We start from the raw sequence: 17,594 nt of genomic DNA, 5'->3' as shown, positions 1-17,594 counted from the left end.
AGAGAGAGAGAGAGAGGAGGGGAGTGGGAGAGAGAGGGAATGAGAACAGGAGGGGAGAGAGATTGGGGTGGCTCAGTGGTTAGCACTGCTGCCTCACAGCGCCAGGGACCCGGGTTCAATCCCACCCGTGGGTGACTGTGGGTGAGAGTTTGTACACTCTTCGGGTGCTCCGGTTTCCTCCCACAGTCACAAAGATGTGCGGGTCAGGGTGGATTGCCCGTGGTGTTCAGGGATGTTAGATGCATTACTGAGGGAACAAATGTAGGGGAATGGGTCTGAGTGGGTTACTCTTCGGAGGGTCAGTGTGGACTGGTTGGGCTGAAGGGCCTGTTTCCACACAGTAGGGAATCCGAGAGAGGGAGAGGGGAAAGGAGGGAGAGACACAGAGAGTGAGCGTGTCAGCAGGTAGAGGGAGGCAGAGGCGGAGGGACACAACGTGAGGGAGAGGCGGGGATTGAGCCTTTCGGGGGGGGGAGCAGGCCGAGGGTGTGGGATTGGCAGTGAGTGGGGCCAGTGATTATCACAGTCTGCCTTGCTCTAGCGCCGGGTGATTGGGTTCCCTTTCCCTTACAGGGAGTTACGGACTCGGAGAAGAGGATTCAGCATCTGTCCCTGGAGAACGAGAGCCTGAGAGAGAACCTGAGGGTGACCCAGGGCGTCCTACAACAACTCTCCACCATCGGCCGGCACCCCCCAGAGCAACTCCTCAGGGTGAGGCTCATGGGCTCTGGGGCGGGGAGGGGCTGGCCACACGACCCTCCCAACGGCCCCCTCCACCCCCTCCCAACCTCACCCTCCACCCCCTCCCTACCTCACCCTCCACACCCTCCCTTCCACACCCTCCCAACCTCACCCTCCACCCCCTCCCTACCACACCCTCCACCCCCTCCCTACCTCACCCTCCACCCCCTCCCTACCTCACCCTCCACCCCCTCCCTATCACACCCTCCACCCCCTCCCTACCTCACCCTCCACACTCACCTACCTCACCCTCCACCTCCTCCCTATCACACCCTCCACCCCCTCCCTACCTCACCCTCCACCCCCTCCCTACCTCACCCTCCACCCCCTCCCTACCTCACCCTCCACCCCCTCCCTATCACACCCTCCACCCCCTCCCTACCTCACCCTCCACCCCTCCATACCTCACCCTCCACCCCTCCATACCTCACCCTCCACACCCTCCCAACCTCACCCTCCACCCCCTCCCTATCACACCCTCCACCCCCTCCCTACCTCACCCTCCACCCCTCCATACCTCACCCTCCACACCCTCCCAACCTCACCCTCCACCCCCTCCCTATCACACCCTCCACCCCCTCCCTACCTCACCCTCCACCTCCTCCCTATCACACCCTCCACCCCCTCCCTACCTCACCCTCCACCCCCTCCATACCTCACCCTCCACCCCCTCCCTATCGCACCCTCCACCCCCTCCCTATCGCACCCTCCACCCCCTCCCTACCTCACCCTCCACCTCCTCCCTACCACACCCTCCACCCCCTCCCTATCGCACCCTCCACCCCCTCCCTATCGCACCCTCCACCCCCTCCCTACCTCACCCTCCACCCCCTCCCTATCACACCCTCCACCCCCTCCCTACCTCACCCTCCACCCCCTCCATACCTCACCCTCCACCCCCTCCCTATCGCACCCTCCACCCCCTCCCTATCGCACCCTCCACCCCCTCCCTACCTCACCCTCCACCCCCTCCATACCTCACCCTCCACCCCCTCCCTATCGCACCCTCCACCCCCTCCCTATCGCACCCTCCACCCCCTCCCTACCTCACCCTCCACCTCCTCCCTACCACACCCTCCACCCCCTCCCTATCGCACCCTCCACCCCCTCCCTATCGCACCCTCCACCCCCTCCCTACCTCACCCTCCACCCCCTCCCTATCACACCCATATTCACATCAACAACAGTGTCCTGTTCCTGAGTGAATACTGACAAAAAGTATTGATTTAGTGTCTCTCCAATCTCCTCCGCCTCCACACACAACTTCCCACTACTATCCTTCCTGGAAGGATCTAAAGAGAGAGCAAAGAGCAGCGAGAAGGGGACATGAAAAGTCTTTAGCTGGTAGGATTAGGGAAAACCCAAAGGCTTTCTATAGGTATGTCAGGAATAAAAGGATGACTAGGGTAGGTATCGGTCCAGTCAAGGATAGTAGTGGGAAGTTGTGCGTGGAGGCGGAGGAGATTGGAGAGACACTAAATCAATACTTTTTGTCAGTATTCACTCAGGAACAGGACACTGTTGTTGATGTGAATATTGAGTCACAAGTGATTAGAATGGATGACCTTGAGGTATGTAGGGAAGGGGTCTGGGGAATACTGGAAAGGATGAAAATAGGTAAGCCCCTGGGCCTGATGGCATTTATCCTAGGATCCTCTGGGAAGCTAGGGAGGAGATAGCGGAGCCATTGGCCTTGATTTTTATGTCGTCGTTGTCTATGGGAATAGTGCCAGAAGACTGGAGGATAGCGAATGTGGTCCCCTTGTTCAAGAAGGGGAGTAGGGACAGCCCTAGTAACTATAGGCCAGTGAGTCTCACTTCTGTTGTGGGCAAAGTCTTAGAGAGAATTGTAAGGGATAGGATTTATGAACATCTGGATAGGAATAATGTGATCAGGGATAGTCAGCATGGTTTTGTGAAGGGCAGGTCGTGCCTCACAAACCTTATTGAGTTCTTTGAGAAGGTGACCAAGGAAGTGGACGAGGGTAAAGCAGTAGATGTGGTGTATATGGATTTTAGCAAGGTGTTCGATAAGGTACCCCATGGCAGGCTAATGCAAAAACTACGGAGGTATGGCATTGAGGGTGCATTAGAGGTTTGGATTAGGAATTGGCTGGCTGGGAGGAGACAGAGGGTAGTAGTTGATGGTATAGGTTCATCTTGGAGTGCAGTTACTAGCGGTATACCACAGGGATCTGTTTTGGGACCATTGCTGTTTGTCATCTTTATAAATGACCTAGAGGAGGGGCTTGAAAGCTGGGTGAGCAAGTTTGCGGATGACACGAAAGTCGGTGGAGTTGTGGACAGCGAAGAAGGATGTGGCAGGTTACAGCGGGATATAGATAAGTTGCAGAGCTGGGCAGAAAGGTGGCAAATGGAGTTCAATGTAGCTAAGTGTGAAGTGATTCACTTTGGTAAGAGTAACAAGAAGATGGATTACTGGGCTAATGGTAGGCTACTTGGTAGTGTGGATGAGCAGAGGGATCTTGGTGTCCATGTACACAGATCTCTGAAAGTTGCCACCCAGGTAAATAGTGCTGTGAGGAAGGCATATGGTGTACTGGGCTTTATTGGTAGAGGAATTGAGTTCCGGAGTCCTGAGGTCATGTTGCAGTTGTATAAGACTCTGGTGCGGCCTCATCTGGAGTATTGTGTGCAGTTTTGGTCGCCATACTATAGGAAGGATGTGGAGGCATTGGAACGAGTGCAGAGGAGGTTTACCAGGATGTTGCCTGGCATGGTAGGAAGATCGTATGAGGAAAGGCTGAGGCACTTGGGGCTGTTCTCATTGGAGAAAAGAAAGTTTGGGGTGACTTGATAGAGGTGTACAAGATAATTAGGGGTTTAGATAGGGTTGACCATGAGAACCTTTTTCCGCTAATGGAGTCAGCTGTTACTAGGGGACACAGCTTTAAATTAAGGGGTGGTAGGTATAGGACAGATGTTAGGGGTAGATTCTTTACACAGCGGGTTGTGAGTTCATGGAATGCCCTGCCAGTAGCAGTGGTGGACTCTCCCTCTTTATGGTCATTTAAACGGGCATTGGATAGGCATATGGAGGTTATTGGGCTAGTGTAGGTTAGGTAGGCTTCGGTCGGTGCAACATCGAGGGCCGAAGGGCCTGTACTGCGCTGTATTGTTCTATGTTCTATATATATTGGAAAGTGACGAAGTTCGAGGGCTATGGGGATAGGGCTGGACTCACTGGATCGCTCTCCCAGGAGCTAGTACAGACACAATGCGCTGAATAGCCTCCTTCTGTACTGGACAACTCTATGATTCTATGAAGTAGTAAAGACTGAATTTGTATAGCAGCCTCCTGAAGTATTCGTAGCCAATGGAGTGTGGGTGGGGGAGGGAGGAGATGGTACACACTGCTGTTACTGAGCGTGGGTGGGGGAGGGAGGGGACGGTACACACTGCTGTTACTGAGTGTGGGTGGGGGGAGGGAGGGGACGGTACACACTGCTGTTACTGAGTGTGGGTGGGGGAGGGAGGGGATGGTACACACTGCTGCTACTGAGCGTGGGTGGGGGGAGGGAGGGGACGGTACACACTGCTGTTACTGAGTGTGGGTGGGGGGAGGGAGGGGACGGTACACACTGCTGTTACTGAGTGTGGGTGGGGGAGGGAGGGGATGGTACACTCTGCTATTACTGAGCGTGGGTGGGGGGAGGGAGGGGACGGTACACACTGCTGTTACTGAGTGTGGGTGGGGGGGAGGGAGGGGACGGTACACACTGCTGTTACTGAGCGTGGGTGGGGGAGGCAGGGGACGGTACACACTGCTGTTACTGAGTGTGGGTGGGGGAGGGAGGGGACGGTACACACTGCTGTTACTGAGCGTGGGTGGGGGGGAGGGAGGGGACGGTACACACTGCTGTTACTGAGTGTGGGTGGGGGAGGGAGGGGACAGTACACACTGCTGTTACTGAGTGTGGGTGGGGGAGGGAGGGGACGGTACACACTGCTGTTACTGAGTGTGGGTGGGGGGGGGAGGGAATGTTTGTGAATGTGGGGCCAATCAAGCGGCTGCTTTGTCCTGATGGTGTCAAGCTGCTCGAGTGTTGTCAGAGCTGCCCCCACCCAGGGGCAAGTGGGGAGTATTCCATCACCCTCCTGACTTGTACCTTGTAGATGGTGGACAGGTTTGGGGTGTCAGGTGGTGAGTTACTTGCTGCAGGATTCCCAGCCTCCGACCTGCTCCTGTAGTCACTGTGTTTATATGGTGAACCTCGTCGAATTTCTGGTCACTGGTAACCCCCCCAGGATGTTGGCAGTGGATGGGGGGGTGGGTTCAGTGATGGTGAAAAGTAATCCCGTGGTTTTCAGGAGAACGAGGAGTTGCGATCGAAGGTGTGCCTCCTGGAGAGTTGTGCGCAGCAGAAGCTGGAGCAGTTACTGAGGCTGGACGCTGAGCTGAGTGAACTGCACTGGAGGAGGGAGACCGAAGACAGGCATCACCAGGAGACTGTCCACTCCCTCCAACTCCAGCTGCATCAGAGCCAGGAACCACCCCCACACATCCAGGTGAGGGCCAGGGAGGGGGGACTGAGGGAGACCAGGCCGGGGGGCAGAGAGAGAGGAGGGCATGGAGAGGGGAGAGTGCATGGGGAAAAGGAGTGTGGGTGGGAGATTGAGAGAGTGTGGGGTGAGAGAGAGAAAGAATGACAGAGAGAGAGAGAGAGAATGATGGTGAGAGGGTGAGAGAGAGGGAGAGAGTTAGAGTGAGGGAGAGGGGAAGAAAGAGAGAGAGAGAGGGGGACAGGAGGGAGGGAAAGTGGATGGGAGAGACACAGTGTGAGAGAGAGTGAGAATCAGAGAGAGAGTGAGAATCAGAGAGTGAGTGTGAGGGACAGGGAGTGTGAGGGACAGTGAGTGTGAGTGAGTGTGAGGGACAGTGAGTGTGAGGGACAGTGAGTGTGAGTGAGTGTGAGAGACAGGGACAGTGAGTGTGAGTGAGTGTGAGGGACAGTGAGTGGATTATGTGGGAAGCAATAGAGGAAATTGCAGTACCGTTGGCAATGATCTTTTTGTCTTCACTGTCAACGGGGGTGGTACCAGGGGACTGGAGAGTAGCGAATGTTGTGCCCCTGTTCAAAAAAGGGAATAGGGATAACCCCGGGAATTACAGGCCAGTTAGTCTTACTTCTGTGGTAGGCAAAGTAATGGAAAGGGTACTGAGGGATAGGATTTATGAGTATCTGGAAAGACACTGCTTGATTAGGGACAGCCAGCACGGATTTGTGAGGGGTAGGTCTTGCCTTACAAGTCTTATTGAATTGTTTGAGGAGGTGACCAAGCATATGGATGAGGGTAGAGCAGTGGATGTAATGTACATGGATTTTAGTAAGGCATTTGATAAGGTTCCCCATGGTAGGCTTATGCGGAAAGTCAGGGGGCATGGGATAGTGGGAAATTTGGCCAGTTGGATAGAGAACTGGCTAACTGGTCGAAGTCAGAGAGTGGTGGTAGATGGTAAATATTCAGCCTGGAGCCCAGTTACAAGTGGAGTTCTGGGTCCTCTGCTGTTTGTAATTTTTATTAATGACTTGGATGAGGGAATCGAAGGGTGGGTCAGTAAATTTGCAGACGATACGAAGATTGGTGGAGTTGTGGATAGTGAGGAGGGCTGTTGTCGGCTGCAAAGGGACTTAGATATGATGCAGAGCTGGGCTGAGGAGTGGCAGATGGAGTTCAACCCTGCCAAGTGTGAGGTTGTCCATTTTGGAAGAACAAATAAGAATGCGGAATACAGGGTTAACGGTAGGGTTCTTAGTCAGGTGGAGGAACAGAGGGATCTTGGGGTCTATGTACATAGATCTTTGAAAGTTGCCACTCAGGTGGACAGAGCTTGTAAGGAGGCCTATGGTGTATTAGCGTTCATTAGCAGAGGGATTGAATTCAAGAGTCGTGAGGTGATGTTGCAGCTGTACAGGACCTTGGTAAGGCCACATTTGGAGTACTGTGTGCAGTTCTGGTCGCCTCACTTTAGGAAAGATGTGGAAGCTTTGGAGAGGGTGCAGAGAAGATTTACCAGGATGTTGCCTGGAATGGAGAATAGGTCGTACGAGGACAGGTTGAGAGTTCTCGGCCTTTTCTCGTTGGAACGGCAAAGGATGAGGGGTGACTTGATAGAGGTTTATAAGATGATCAGGGGAATAGATAGAGTAGACAGTCAGAAACTTTTTCCCCAGGTACAACAGAGTGTTACAAGGGGACATAAATTTAAGGTGAAGGGTGGAAGGTATAGGGGAGATGTCAGGGGTGGGTTCTTTACCCAGAGAGTGGTGGGGGCATGGAATGCGCTGCCTGTGGGAGTGGTAGAGTCAGAATCATTGGCGACCTTTAAGCGGCAATTGGATAGGTACATGGATGGGTGCTTAATCTAGGATAGATGTTCGGCACAACATTGTGGGCCGAAGGGCCTGTTCTGTGCTGTATTGTTCTATGTTCTATGAGTGTGAGGGACAGTGAGTGAGAGAGACAGTGAGTGTGAGGGACAGTGAGTGTGAGTGAGTGTGTGAGTGTGAGGGACAGTGAGTGTGAGGGACAGTGAGTGTGAGAGACAGTGAGTGTGAGGGACAGTGAGTGTGAGTGAGTGTGAGGGACAGTGAGTGTGAGAGACAGTGAGTGTGAGTGAGTGTGAGGGACAGTGAGTGTGAGAGACAGTGAGTGTGAGTGTGAGTGAGTGTGAGGGACAGTGAGTGTGAGGGACAGTGAGTGTGAGAGACAGTGAGTGTGAGTGTGAGTGAGTGTGAGGGACAGTGAGTGTGAGGGACAGTGTGTGTGAGTGGGTGGGAGGGACAGTGAGTGTGAGTGAGTGTGAGGGACAGTGAGTGTGAGGGACAGTGAGTGTGAGTGTGAGTGAGTGTGAGAGACAGTGAGTGTGAGTGAGTGTGAGGGACAGTGAGTGTGAGAGACAGTGAGTGTGAGTGTGAGTGAGTGTGAGGGACAGTGAGTGTGAGTGAGTGTGAGGGACAGTGAGTGTGAGAGACAGTGAGTGTGAGGGACAGTGAGTGTGAGTGAGTGTGAGGGACAGTGAGTGTGAGAGACAGTGAGTGTGAGGGACAGTGAGTGTGAGTGAGTGTGAGGGACAGTGAGTATGAGTGTAAGTGCACGGGGATAGTGAGTCAGGAACATGAGCTGAATCCCTGTGCTCTCTGGCCCTCAGTACGTGGCTCAGCGAGTGGAGGGGAATTCCGAAGTGACTCTGGGATTATTCCGGGATTGGGAACACAGGAACCGGGAGCTCCTGGAGCAGGTCACTCTGCAGGAGGGACAGCTCCACAAACTGGAACAACAACTCCGGGACTCCGAGGAGACACGCTCCCAACTCCAATACAAGGTACCAGCGCTCCCTCAGCACTGACCCTCCGACAGTGCGGCACTCCCTCAGCACTGACCCTCCGACAGTGCGGCGCTCCCTCAGCACTGACCCTCCGACAGTGCGGCGCTCCCTCAGCACTGACCCTCCGACAGTGCGGCGCTCCCTCAGCACTGACCCTCCGACAGTGCGGCGCTCCCTCAGCACTGACCCTCCGACAGTGTCCCCTCCCTCAGCACTGACCCTCCGACAGTGCGGCACTCCCTCAGCACTGGCCCTCCGACAGTGCGGCGCTCCCTCAGCACTGACCCTCCGACAGTGCGGCACTCCCTCAGCACTGACCCTCCGACAGTGCGGCGTTCCCTCAGCACTGACCCTCCGACTGTGCGGCACTCCCTCAGCACTGACCCTCCGACAGTGCCCACTCCCTCAGCACTGACCCTCCGACAGTGCGGCACTCCCTCAGCACTGACCCTCCGACAGTGCGGCACTCCCTCAGCACTGACCCTCCGACAGTGCCCACTCCCTCAGCACTGACCCTCCGACAGTGCGGCGCTCCCTCAGCACTGACCCTCCGACAGTGCGGCGCTCCCTCAGCACTGACCCTCCGACAGTGCGGCACTCCCTCAGCACTGACCCTCCGACAGTGCGGCACTCCCTCAGCACTGACCCTCCGACAGTGCCCACTCCCTCAGCACTGACCCTCCGACAGTGCGGCACTCCCTCGGCACTGACCCTCCGACAGTACGGCACTCCCTCAGCACTGACCCTCCGACAGTGCCCACTCCCTCAGCACTGACCCTCCGACAGTGCGGCACTCCCTCAGCACTGACCCTCCGACAGTGCCCGCTCCCTCAGCACTGACCCTCCGACAGTGCCCACTCCCTCAGCACTGACCCTCCGACAGTGCGGCACTCCCTCAGCACTGACCCTCCGACAGTGCCCGCTCCCTCAGCACTGACCCTCCGACAGTGTGGCACTCCCTCAGCACTGACCCTCAGTGTATGATGTCTTGCAGATTGTGGTGTATGAGACAGAGATTGAGAAACTACGTGAGGAGCTGATGGGGAGGATCGAGGAGCTGGAGCGGGGTAAGGATGAAGCCGTGCGAGAGGCCTCTGAGTGTTCAGAGGAACACCTCAACCAACTCCGACAGCAGTTCACAGGTAACGGCGGGGAGGGCGGGACAGTGTCTGGGTGGGAGACTGAGGGGGGGAGGGGGAGACAGTGTCTGTGGGGGTGTCTGTATCTGGGGGGGGATGGGACGGAGACGTTACGTCTGGGACTGTTAGGGTGTGATGGGGTGGTGTGGGTGGGTGGGGATGGGTGGGTGTGGGTTGGGGTGGGTGGGTGTGATGAGGTGTGTGTGGGTGGGTGTGGATGGGTAGGTGTGATGGGATGGGTGTGGTAGGTGAGGGCGTTAGGGGGTGGTTGTTGGTGGGAGGGGGTGAATGGGGGTTGGTATAGGTGGGTGTGGATGATGGGGGTGGTTGTGGTTGTGTGGGGGTGATAGGGGTGGTATCGGTGGGTGATGGGGTGGGTATGGGTGGGTGTGGAGGTGATGGGGTGGCTATGGGTGGGTGTGGGGGTGGGTATGGGTGATAGGGGTGGTTGTGGGTGGGTGGGGGTGATGGGTGTGCCTCTGGGTGTGTGGGGGTAATGGGGGTGGGTATGGGTGGGTATGGGTGATGGGGGTGGTTGTGGGTGGGTGGGGGTGATGAGTGGGTATGGTGGGTGAGGGTGGGTGGGGGTGATGGGTGGGTATGGGTGGGTGAGGGTGTGTGGGGGTGGGTGGGGGTGATGGGTGGGTATGGGTGGGTGTGGTTGATGGGGTGATTGTGGGTGGGTGGGGGTGATGGGTGTGCCTCTGGGTGTGTGGGGGTAATGGGGTTGGGTATGGGTGGGTATGGGAGATGGGGATGATTGTGGGTGGGTGGGGATGATGGGTGGGTATGGGTGTGTGGGGGTGGGTGTGGGAGGGTGGGGGTGATGGGTGGGTATGGGTGGGTGTGGTTGATGGGGGTGATTGTGGGTGGGTGGGGGTGATGGGTGGGTGTGGGTGATGGGGTGGGTATGGGTGTGTGGGTGATGAGGGTGGGTGCGGGTGTGTGGGGGTGATGGGGTTGTGTGTGGGTGAGGGGGGTGGGTGCGGGCGTGTGTGGGTGATGGGGGTGGGTGCAGGCGTGTGTGGGTGAGGGGGTGGGTATGGGTGAGTGTTCGTGATGGGGGTGGGTGTGGGTGTGGGTGATGGGGGTGGGTGTGGGTGTGGGTGATGGGGGTGGGTGTGGGTGATGGGGGTGGGTGCGGGCGTGTGTGGGTGATGGGGGTGGGTGCAGGCGTGTGTGGGTGAGGGGGTGGGTATGGGTGAGTGTTCGTGATGGGGGTGGGTGTGGGTGTGGGTGATGGGGGTGGGTGTGGGTGTGGGTGATGGGGGTCGGTGTGGGTGATGGGGGTGGGTGCGGGCGTGTGTGGGTGATGGGGGTGGGTGCGGATGTGTGGGGGTGATAGCAGTGGGTGTGAGTGCTGGGGTGATGGGGGTGTGTTGGGGTGATGAGGGTGTGTGGGGGTGATGGGGGTGGGTGTGAGTGTGTGGGGGTGGGGGTCGGTGTGTGAGGGTGACGGGGTGGGTGTGTGGGTGTGTGTGTGGGTGAGGGTGTGTGGGGGTGATGGGGGTGTGTGCGGATGTGTGGGGGTGTGTGTGTGTGTGTGTGTGGGTGTGGGTGAGGGTGTGTGGGGTGGGTGGGTGAGGGTGTGTGAGGGTGATGGGGGGTGTGCGGGTGTGTGTGTGTGTGTGTGGGTGGGTGAGGGTGTGTGGGGGTGATGGGGGTGTGTGTGTGTGTGGGTGGGTGAGGGTGTGTGAGGGTGATGGGAGTGAGTGTGGGTGTGTGGGTGGGTGCGGGTGTGTGGGGGTGGGTGTGGATGTGTGTGTGGGGGGGTGGGTGAGGGTGTGTGCGGGTGTGTGAGGGTGATGGGTGTGTGTGTGGGTGTGTGTGTGAGCGTGTGTGTGGGGGTGGGTGGGTGCGGGTGTGTGGGGGTGATGGGGGTGTGTGCGGGTGTGTGGGGGTGTGACCCTCTGACAGCGCCCACTCCTTTAGCACTGACCCTCCGTCAGACCCCACTCCCTCAGCACTGACCCTCCGACAGTGCCCGCTCCCTCAGCAGTGACCCTCCGACAGTGCGGCACGCCCTCAGCACTGACCCTCCGACAGTGCCCGCTCCCTCAGCACTGACCCTCCGACAGTGCCCGCTCCCTCAGCACTGACCCTCCGACAGTGCCCGCTCCCTCAGCACTGACCCTCCGATAGTGCGGCACTCCCTCAGCACTGACCCTCCGACAGTGCCCACTCCCTCAGCACTGACCCTCCGATAGTGCGGCACTCCCTCAGCACTGACCCTCCGACAGTGCCCACTCCCTCAGCACTGACCCTCCGACAGTGCCCGCTCCCTCAGCACTGACCCTCCGATAGTGCCCACTCCCTCAGCACTGACCCTCCAACAGACCCCACTCTGTGCGCGGGTGTGTGTGTGTGTGGGGTGGGGTGGGTGAGGGTGTGTGGGTGTGTGTGTGTGTGTGTGTGTGGGGTGGGGTGGGTGAGGGTGTGTGTGCGGGTGTGTGAGGGTGATGGGGGTGTGTGTGGGTGTGTGTTTGAGCGTGTGTGTGGGGGTGGGTGGGTGCGGGTGTGTGGGGGTGATGGGTGTGTGCGGGTGTGTGGGGGGGTGGGTGAGGGTGTGTGCGGGTGTGTGTGTGTGTGTGTGGGGTGGGTGAGGGTGTGTGAGGGTGATGGGGGTGTGTGCGGGTGTGTGGGGGTGATGGGGGTGTGTGCGGGTGTGTGGGTGTGTGGGGGGGGTGGGTGAGGGTGTGTGCGGGGGTGTGTGTGTGTGTGTGTGGGGTGGGGTGGGTGAGGGTGTGTGGGGGTGATGGGGGTGTGTGCGGGTGTGTGTGTGTGGGGTGGGTGAGTGTGTGTGAGGGTGATGGGGGTGTGTGCGGGTGTGTGGGCGTGATGGGGGTGTGTGCGGGTGTGTGGGTGTGTGGGGGGGTGGGTGAGGGTGTGCGCGGGTGTGTGTGTGTGTGTGGGTGGGTGAGGGTGTGTGAGGGTGATGGGAGTGTGTGCGGGTGTGTGTGTGTGTGTGTGGGTGTGTGAGGGTGATGGGAGTGAGTGTGGGTGTGTGGGTGGGTGAGGGTGTGTGGGGGTGATGGGGGTGTGTGCGGATGTGTGGGGGTGTGTGTGTGTGGGGGGTGGGTGAGGGTGTGTGGGGTGGGTGGGTGAGGGTGTGTGAGGGTGATGGGGGGTGTGCGGGTGTGTGTGTGTGTGTGTGTGGGTGGGTGAGGGTGTGTGGGGGTGATGGGGGTGTGTGTGTGTGTGTGTGGGTGGGTGAGGGTGTGTGGGGGTGATGGGGGTGTGTGCGGATGTGTGGGGGTGTGTGTGTGTGGGGGGGTGGGTGAGGGTGTGTGGGGTGGGTGGGTGAGGGTGTGTGAGGGTGATGGGGGGTGTGCGAGTGTGTGTGTGTGTGTGTGGGTGGGTGAGGGTGTGTGGGGGTGATGGGGGTGTGTGTGTGTGTGGGTGGGTGAGGGTGTGTGAGGGTGATGGGAGTGAGTGTGGGTGTGTGGGTGGGTGCGGGTGTGTGGGGGTGGGTGTGGGTGTGTGTGTGGGGGGGTGGGTGAGGGTGTGTGCGGGTGTGTGAGGGTGATGGGTGTGTGTGTGGGTGTGTGTGTGAGCGTGTGTGTGGGGGTGGGTGGGTGCGGGTGTGTGGGGGTGATGGGGGTGTGTGCGGGTGTGTGGGTGTGACCCTCTGACAGCGCCCACTCCTTTAGCACTGACCCTCCGTCAGACCCCACTCCCTCAGCACTGACCCTCCGACAGTGCGGCACGCCCTCAGCACTGACCCTCCGACAGTGCCCGCTCCCTCAGCACTGACCCTCCGACAGTGCCCGCTCCCTCAGCACTGACCCTCCGATAGTGCGGCACTCCCTCAGCACTGACCCTCCGACAGTGCCCACTCCCTCAGCACTGACCCCCTGACAGCGCCCACTCCCTCAGCACTGACCCTCCAACAGACCCCACTCTGTGCGCGGGTGTGTGTGTGTGTGTGTGTGGGGTGGGTGAGGGTGTGTGAGAGTGATGGGGGTGTGTGCGGGTGTGTGTGTGTGTGGGGGTGTGTGAGGGTGATGGGAGTGAGTGTGGGTGTGTGGGTGGGTGAGGGTGTGTGGGGGTGATGGGGGTGTGTGCGGATGTGTGGGGGTGTGTGTGTGTGGGGGGTGGGTGAGGGTGTGTGGGTGGGTGGGTGAGGGTGTGTGAGGGTGATGGGGGGTGTGCGGGGTGTGGGTGTGTGTGTGTGTGTGTGGTGTGGGTGGGGTGTGTGGGTGTGATGGGGGTGTGGTGTGTGTGTGGGTGGGTGAGTGTGGGTGATGGGAGTGAGTGTGGGTGTGTGGGTGGGTGCGGGTGTGTGGGGGTGGGTGCGGGTGTGTGTGTGGGGGGTGGTTGAGGGTGTGTGCGTGTGTGTGAGGGTGATGGGTGTGTGTGGGTGTGTGTGTGAGCGTGTGTGTGGGGGTGGGTGGGTGCGGGTGTGTGGGGGTGATGGGGGTGTGTGCGGGTGTGTGGGTGTGACCCTCTGACAGCGCCCACTCCTTTAGCACTGACCCTCCGTCAGACCCCACTCCCTCAGCACTGACCCTCCGACAGTGCCCGCTCCCTCAGCACTGACCCTCCGATAGTGCGGCACTCCCTCAGCACTGACCCTCCGACAGTGCCCACTCCCTCAGCACTGACCCCCTGACAGCGCCCACTCCCTCAGCACTGACCCTCCAACAGACCCCACTCTGTGCGCGGGTGTGTGTGTGTGTGTGGGGTGGGGTGGGTGAGGGTGTGTGGGTGTGTGTGTGTGTGTGTGTGGGGGGTGGGGTGGGTGAGGGTGTGTGTGGGTGTAAGGGTGTGTGGGGGCGTGGGTGAGGGTGTGTGTGGGTGATGGGGTGTGTGTGGTGTGTGTGTGAGTGTGTTGGGGGGGTGGGTGAGGGTGTGTGTGCGGGTGTGTGAGGTGATGGGGGTGTGTGGGTGTGTGTGTGAGCGTGTGTGTGGGGTGTGGTGGGTGCGGGTGTGTGGGGGTGATGGGGGTGTGTGCGGGTGTGTGGGGGGATGGGTGAGGGTGTGTGCGGGTGTGTGTGTGTGTGTGTGTGGGGTGGGTGAGGGTGTGTGAGGGTGATGGGTGGGTGTGCGGGTGTGTGGGGTGATGGGGTGTGTGCGGGTGTGTGGGTGTGTGGGGGGGTGGGTGAGTGTGTGCGGGGGTGTGTGTGTGTGTGTGTGTGTGGGGGTGGGGTGGGTGAGGGTGTGTGGGGGTGATGGGGTGTGTGCGGGTGTGTGTGTGTGGGGTGGGTGAGGGTGTGTGAGGGTGATGGGTGGGTGTGCGGGTGTGTGAGGGTGATGGGGGTGTGTGCGGGTGTGTGGGTGTGTGGGGGGGTGGGTGAGGGTGAGTGCGGGTGTGTGTGTGTGTGTGTGTGGGGTGGGGTGGGTGAGGGTGTGTGAGGGTGATGGGGGTGTGTGCGGGTGTGTGTGTGTGGGAGTGTGGGTGAGGGTGTGTGGGGGTGGGTGGGTGAGGGTGTGTGTGGGGGTGGGTGGGTGAGGGTGTGTGTGTGTGGGGGTGTGGGTGAGGGTGTGTGGGGGTGATGTTGTCACTCCCCCTGCTATCACAGTTGCTGTGTGTTTGCCCCTGTCAGGGGTACAGCAGAATCTGAGGAGTTTGAAGCCCGTCCTGAAGACGATGAAAGCGAATTATAACAGTCTCCGGAGTCAGGTGAAAAACTTCGCCCAGTTTTATGAAGCAGCCATTTCAGAGGCAAGGCGACAGGTGAATGAGAGAGAGAGGGTCGGTCACGTGATGGTATCAGCCCGTCTGTACCAGTTACCCCCTCAGGGTGTCTCAACCGCAGCCCTGGGGAAGACTGCCCCATCTGTCTCTATTCCCCCTGCCCCCTCAGTCCCACTCTCTTCAAACTCAGCAACAACAACGGTCTCTCTCTGCCCCTTCATCGCTCAGGGAGGGTATTATCCCACCCCCAGGGGAAATGGAGCAGAGTTGGGGGGCAGGTACAGATCATTCATGAAATGATGAATGGCCTCTTCCTGTCCTTGGGTGACAGGATCGAGAGGGTGGGCTGAATGGCCTCCTGTCCTTGGGTGACAGGATCGAGAGGGTGGGCTGAATGGCCTCCTGTACTTGGGTGACAGGATCGAGAGGAGAGGCAGAATGGCTTCCTCCTGTTCCTGATGCCTTCCCCAAAGCCGTGTCCTCTGGGATTTTAAAGGAGAACCCGAGAGCTATTAATGAGGTACACTCCACGTAACTCCTTCCTCGTTCTGACAGATCCAGACAGAGATCACCGCGGTAACAGCTTCCAACAAAACCCTGATGGACAAGTATGAGAGGGAGATGGTCCTCAGGAAGAAGTACCATGACCAGCTGGTGGAGCTCCGAGGTGGGGCACTCCTCATGACCAACAGGGGAAAGAGAGCCACCTGGCAGAGCTCCAAGCTGGGACCAAACAACATTGGCCCATTGGTTAAAGAGCACCCCCTGGTGGAGCTCTGAGCTGGAGCCAGGTAATGTCAGCCCAGTGTATAAAGAGCACCCCCAGGTGGAGCTCTGAGCTGGGGCTAGGTAATGTCGGCCCAGTGTATAAAGAGCACCCCCTGGTGGAGCTCTGAGCTGGGGCTAGGTAATGTCGGCCCAGTGTGTAAAGAGCACCCCCTGGTGGAGCTCTGAGCTGGGGCTAGGTAATGTCGGCCCAGTGTGTAAAGAGCACCCCCTGGTGGAGCTCTGAGCTGGGGCCAGTTAATGTCGGTCCAGTGTATAAAGAGCACCCCCTGGTGGAGCTCTGAGCTGGGGCCAGGTAATGTCGGCCCAGTGTATAAAGAGCACCCCCTGGTGGAGCTCTGAGCTGGGGCCAGTTAATGTCGGTCCAGTGTATAAAGAGCACCCCCTGGTGGAGCTCTGAGCTGGGGCCAGGTAATGTCGGCCCAGTGTATAAAGAGCACCCCCTGGTGGAGCTCTGAGCTGGGGCCAGGTAATGTCAGCCCAGTGTGTAAAGAGCACCCCCTGGTGGAGCTCTGAGCTGGGGCCAGGTAATGTCAGCCCAGTGTGTAAAGAGCACCCCCTGGTGGAGCTCTGAGCTGGGGCCAGGTAATGTCAGCCCAGTGTATAAAGAGCACCCCCTGGTGGAGCTCTGAGCTGGGGCCTGGTAATGTCAGCCCAGTGTGTAAAGAGCACCCTCTGGTGGAGCTCTGAGCTGGGACCAGGTAATGTCGGCCCTGGGTGTAAAGAGCACCCCCTGGTGGAGCTCTGAGCTGGGGCCTGGTAATGTCAGCCCAGTGTATAAAGAGCACCCCCTGGTGGAGCTCTGAGCTGGGGCCAGGTAATGTCAGCCCAGTGTATAAAGAGCACCCCCTGGTGGAGCTCTGAGCTGGGGCCAGGTAATGTCAGCCCAGTGTATAAAGAGCACCCCCTGGTGGAGCTCTGAGCTGGGGCCAGGTAATGTCAGCCCAGTGTATAAAGAGCACCCCCTGGTGGAGCTCTGAGCTGGGGCCAGGTAATGTCAGCCCAGTGTATAAAGAGCACCCCCTGGTGGAGCTCTGAGCTGGGGCCAGGTAATGTCGGCCCAGTGTATAAAGAGCACCCCCTGGTGGAGCTCTGAGCTGGGGCCAGGTAATGTCAGCCCAGTGTATAAAGAGCACCCTCTGGTGGAGCTCTGAGCTGGGACCAGGTATTGTCGGCCCTGGGTGTAAAGAGCACCCCCTGGTGGAGCTCTGAGCTGGGGCCTGGTAATGTCGGCCCAGTGTATAAAGAGCACCCCCTGGTGGAGCTCTGAGCTGGGGCCAGGTAATGTCAGCCCAGTGTATAAAGAGCACCCCCTGGTGGAGCTCTGAGCTGGGGCCAGGTAATGTCGGCCCAGTGTATAAAGAGCACCCCCTGGTGGAGCTCTGAGCTGGGGCCAGGTAATGTCGGCCCAGTGTATAAAGAGCACCCCCTGGTGGAGCTCTGAGCTGGGGCCAGGTAATGTCGGCCCAGTGTATAAAGAGCACCCCCTGGTGGAGCTCTGAGCTGGGGCCTGGTAATGTCGGCCCAGTGTATAAAGAGCACCCCCTGGTGGAGCTCTGAGCTGGGGCCAGGTAATGTCAGCCCAGTGTATAAAGAGCACCCCCTGGTGGAGCTCTGAGCTGGGGCCAGGTAATGTCGGCCCAGTGTATAAAGAGCACCCCCTGGTGGAGCTCTGAGCTGGGGCCAGGTAATGTCGGCCCAGTGTATAAAGAGCACCCCCTGGTGGAGCTCTGAGCTGGGGCCAGGTAATGTCGGCCCAGTGTATAAAGAGCACCCCCTGGTGGAGCTCTGAGCTGGGGCCAGGTAATGTCGGCCCAGTGTTAGTAATACCATTCAGTGTCAGTGGGAGATACCTCATTGGGGATGGTCACAGTGTGTGGCACGTATGGTAATATGCCACTTGTCAACCTCAATGTGTGGAAATCTGATTGTCTTTCCC

General features: G+C 58.9%; 1 protein-coding gene across 1 annotated transcript in view; it reads left to right on the top strand.

Annotated features, from left to right (window-relative positions):
• Positions 1–17,594, top strand: part of LOC132816252 (kinesin-like protein KIFC3) — a 70,304-nt gene that overhangs the window by 28,110 nt on the left and 24,600 nt on the right. Inside the window, exons 7-12 of the mRNA XM_060825748.1 lie at positions 574–711; positions 5,074–5,271; positions 7,916–8,089; positions 9,087–9,234; positions 14,778–14,908; positions 15,425–15,619. Of these exons, the coding sequence (XP_060681731.1) occupies positions 574–711; positions 5,074–5,271; positions 7,916–8,089; positions 9,087–9,234; positions 14,778–14,908; positions 15,425–15,619 (984 nt within the window). The remainder of the gene's footprint in view (positions 1–573; positions 712–5,073; positions 5,272–7,915; positions 8,090–9,086; positions 9,235–14,777; positions 14,909–15,424; positions 15,620–17,594) is intronic.

The sequence above is a fragment of the Hemiscyllium ocellatum genome, chromosome 5 (genome assembly GCF_020745735.1).
Source record: "Hemiscyllium ocellatum isolate sHemOce1 chromosome 5, sHemOce1.pat.X.cur, whole genome shotgun sequence".
In the NCBI taxonomy this organism is placed as follows: Eukaryota; Metazoa; Chordata; class Chondrichthyes; order Orectolobiformes; family Hemiscylliidae; genus Hemiscyllium; species Hemiscyllium ocellatum.
This window is presented reverse-complemented; position numbering and strand designations above follow the sequence as displayed.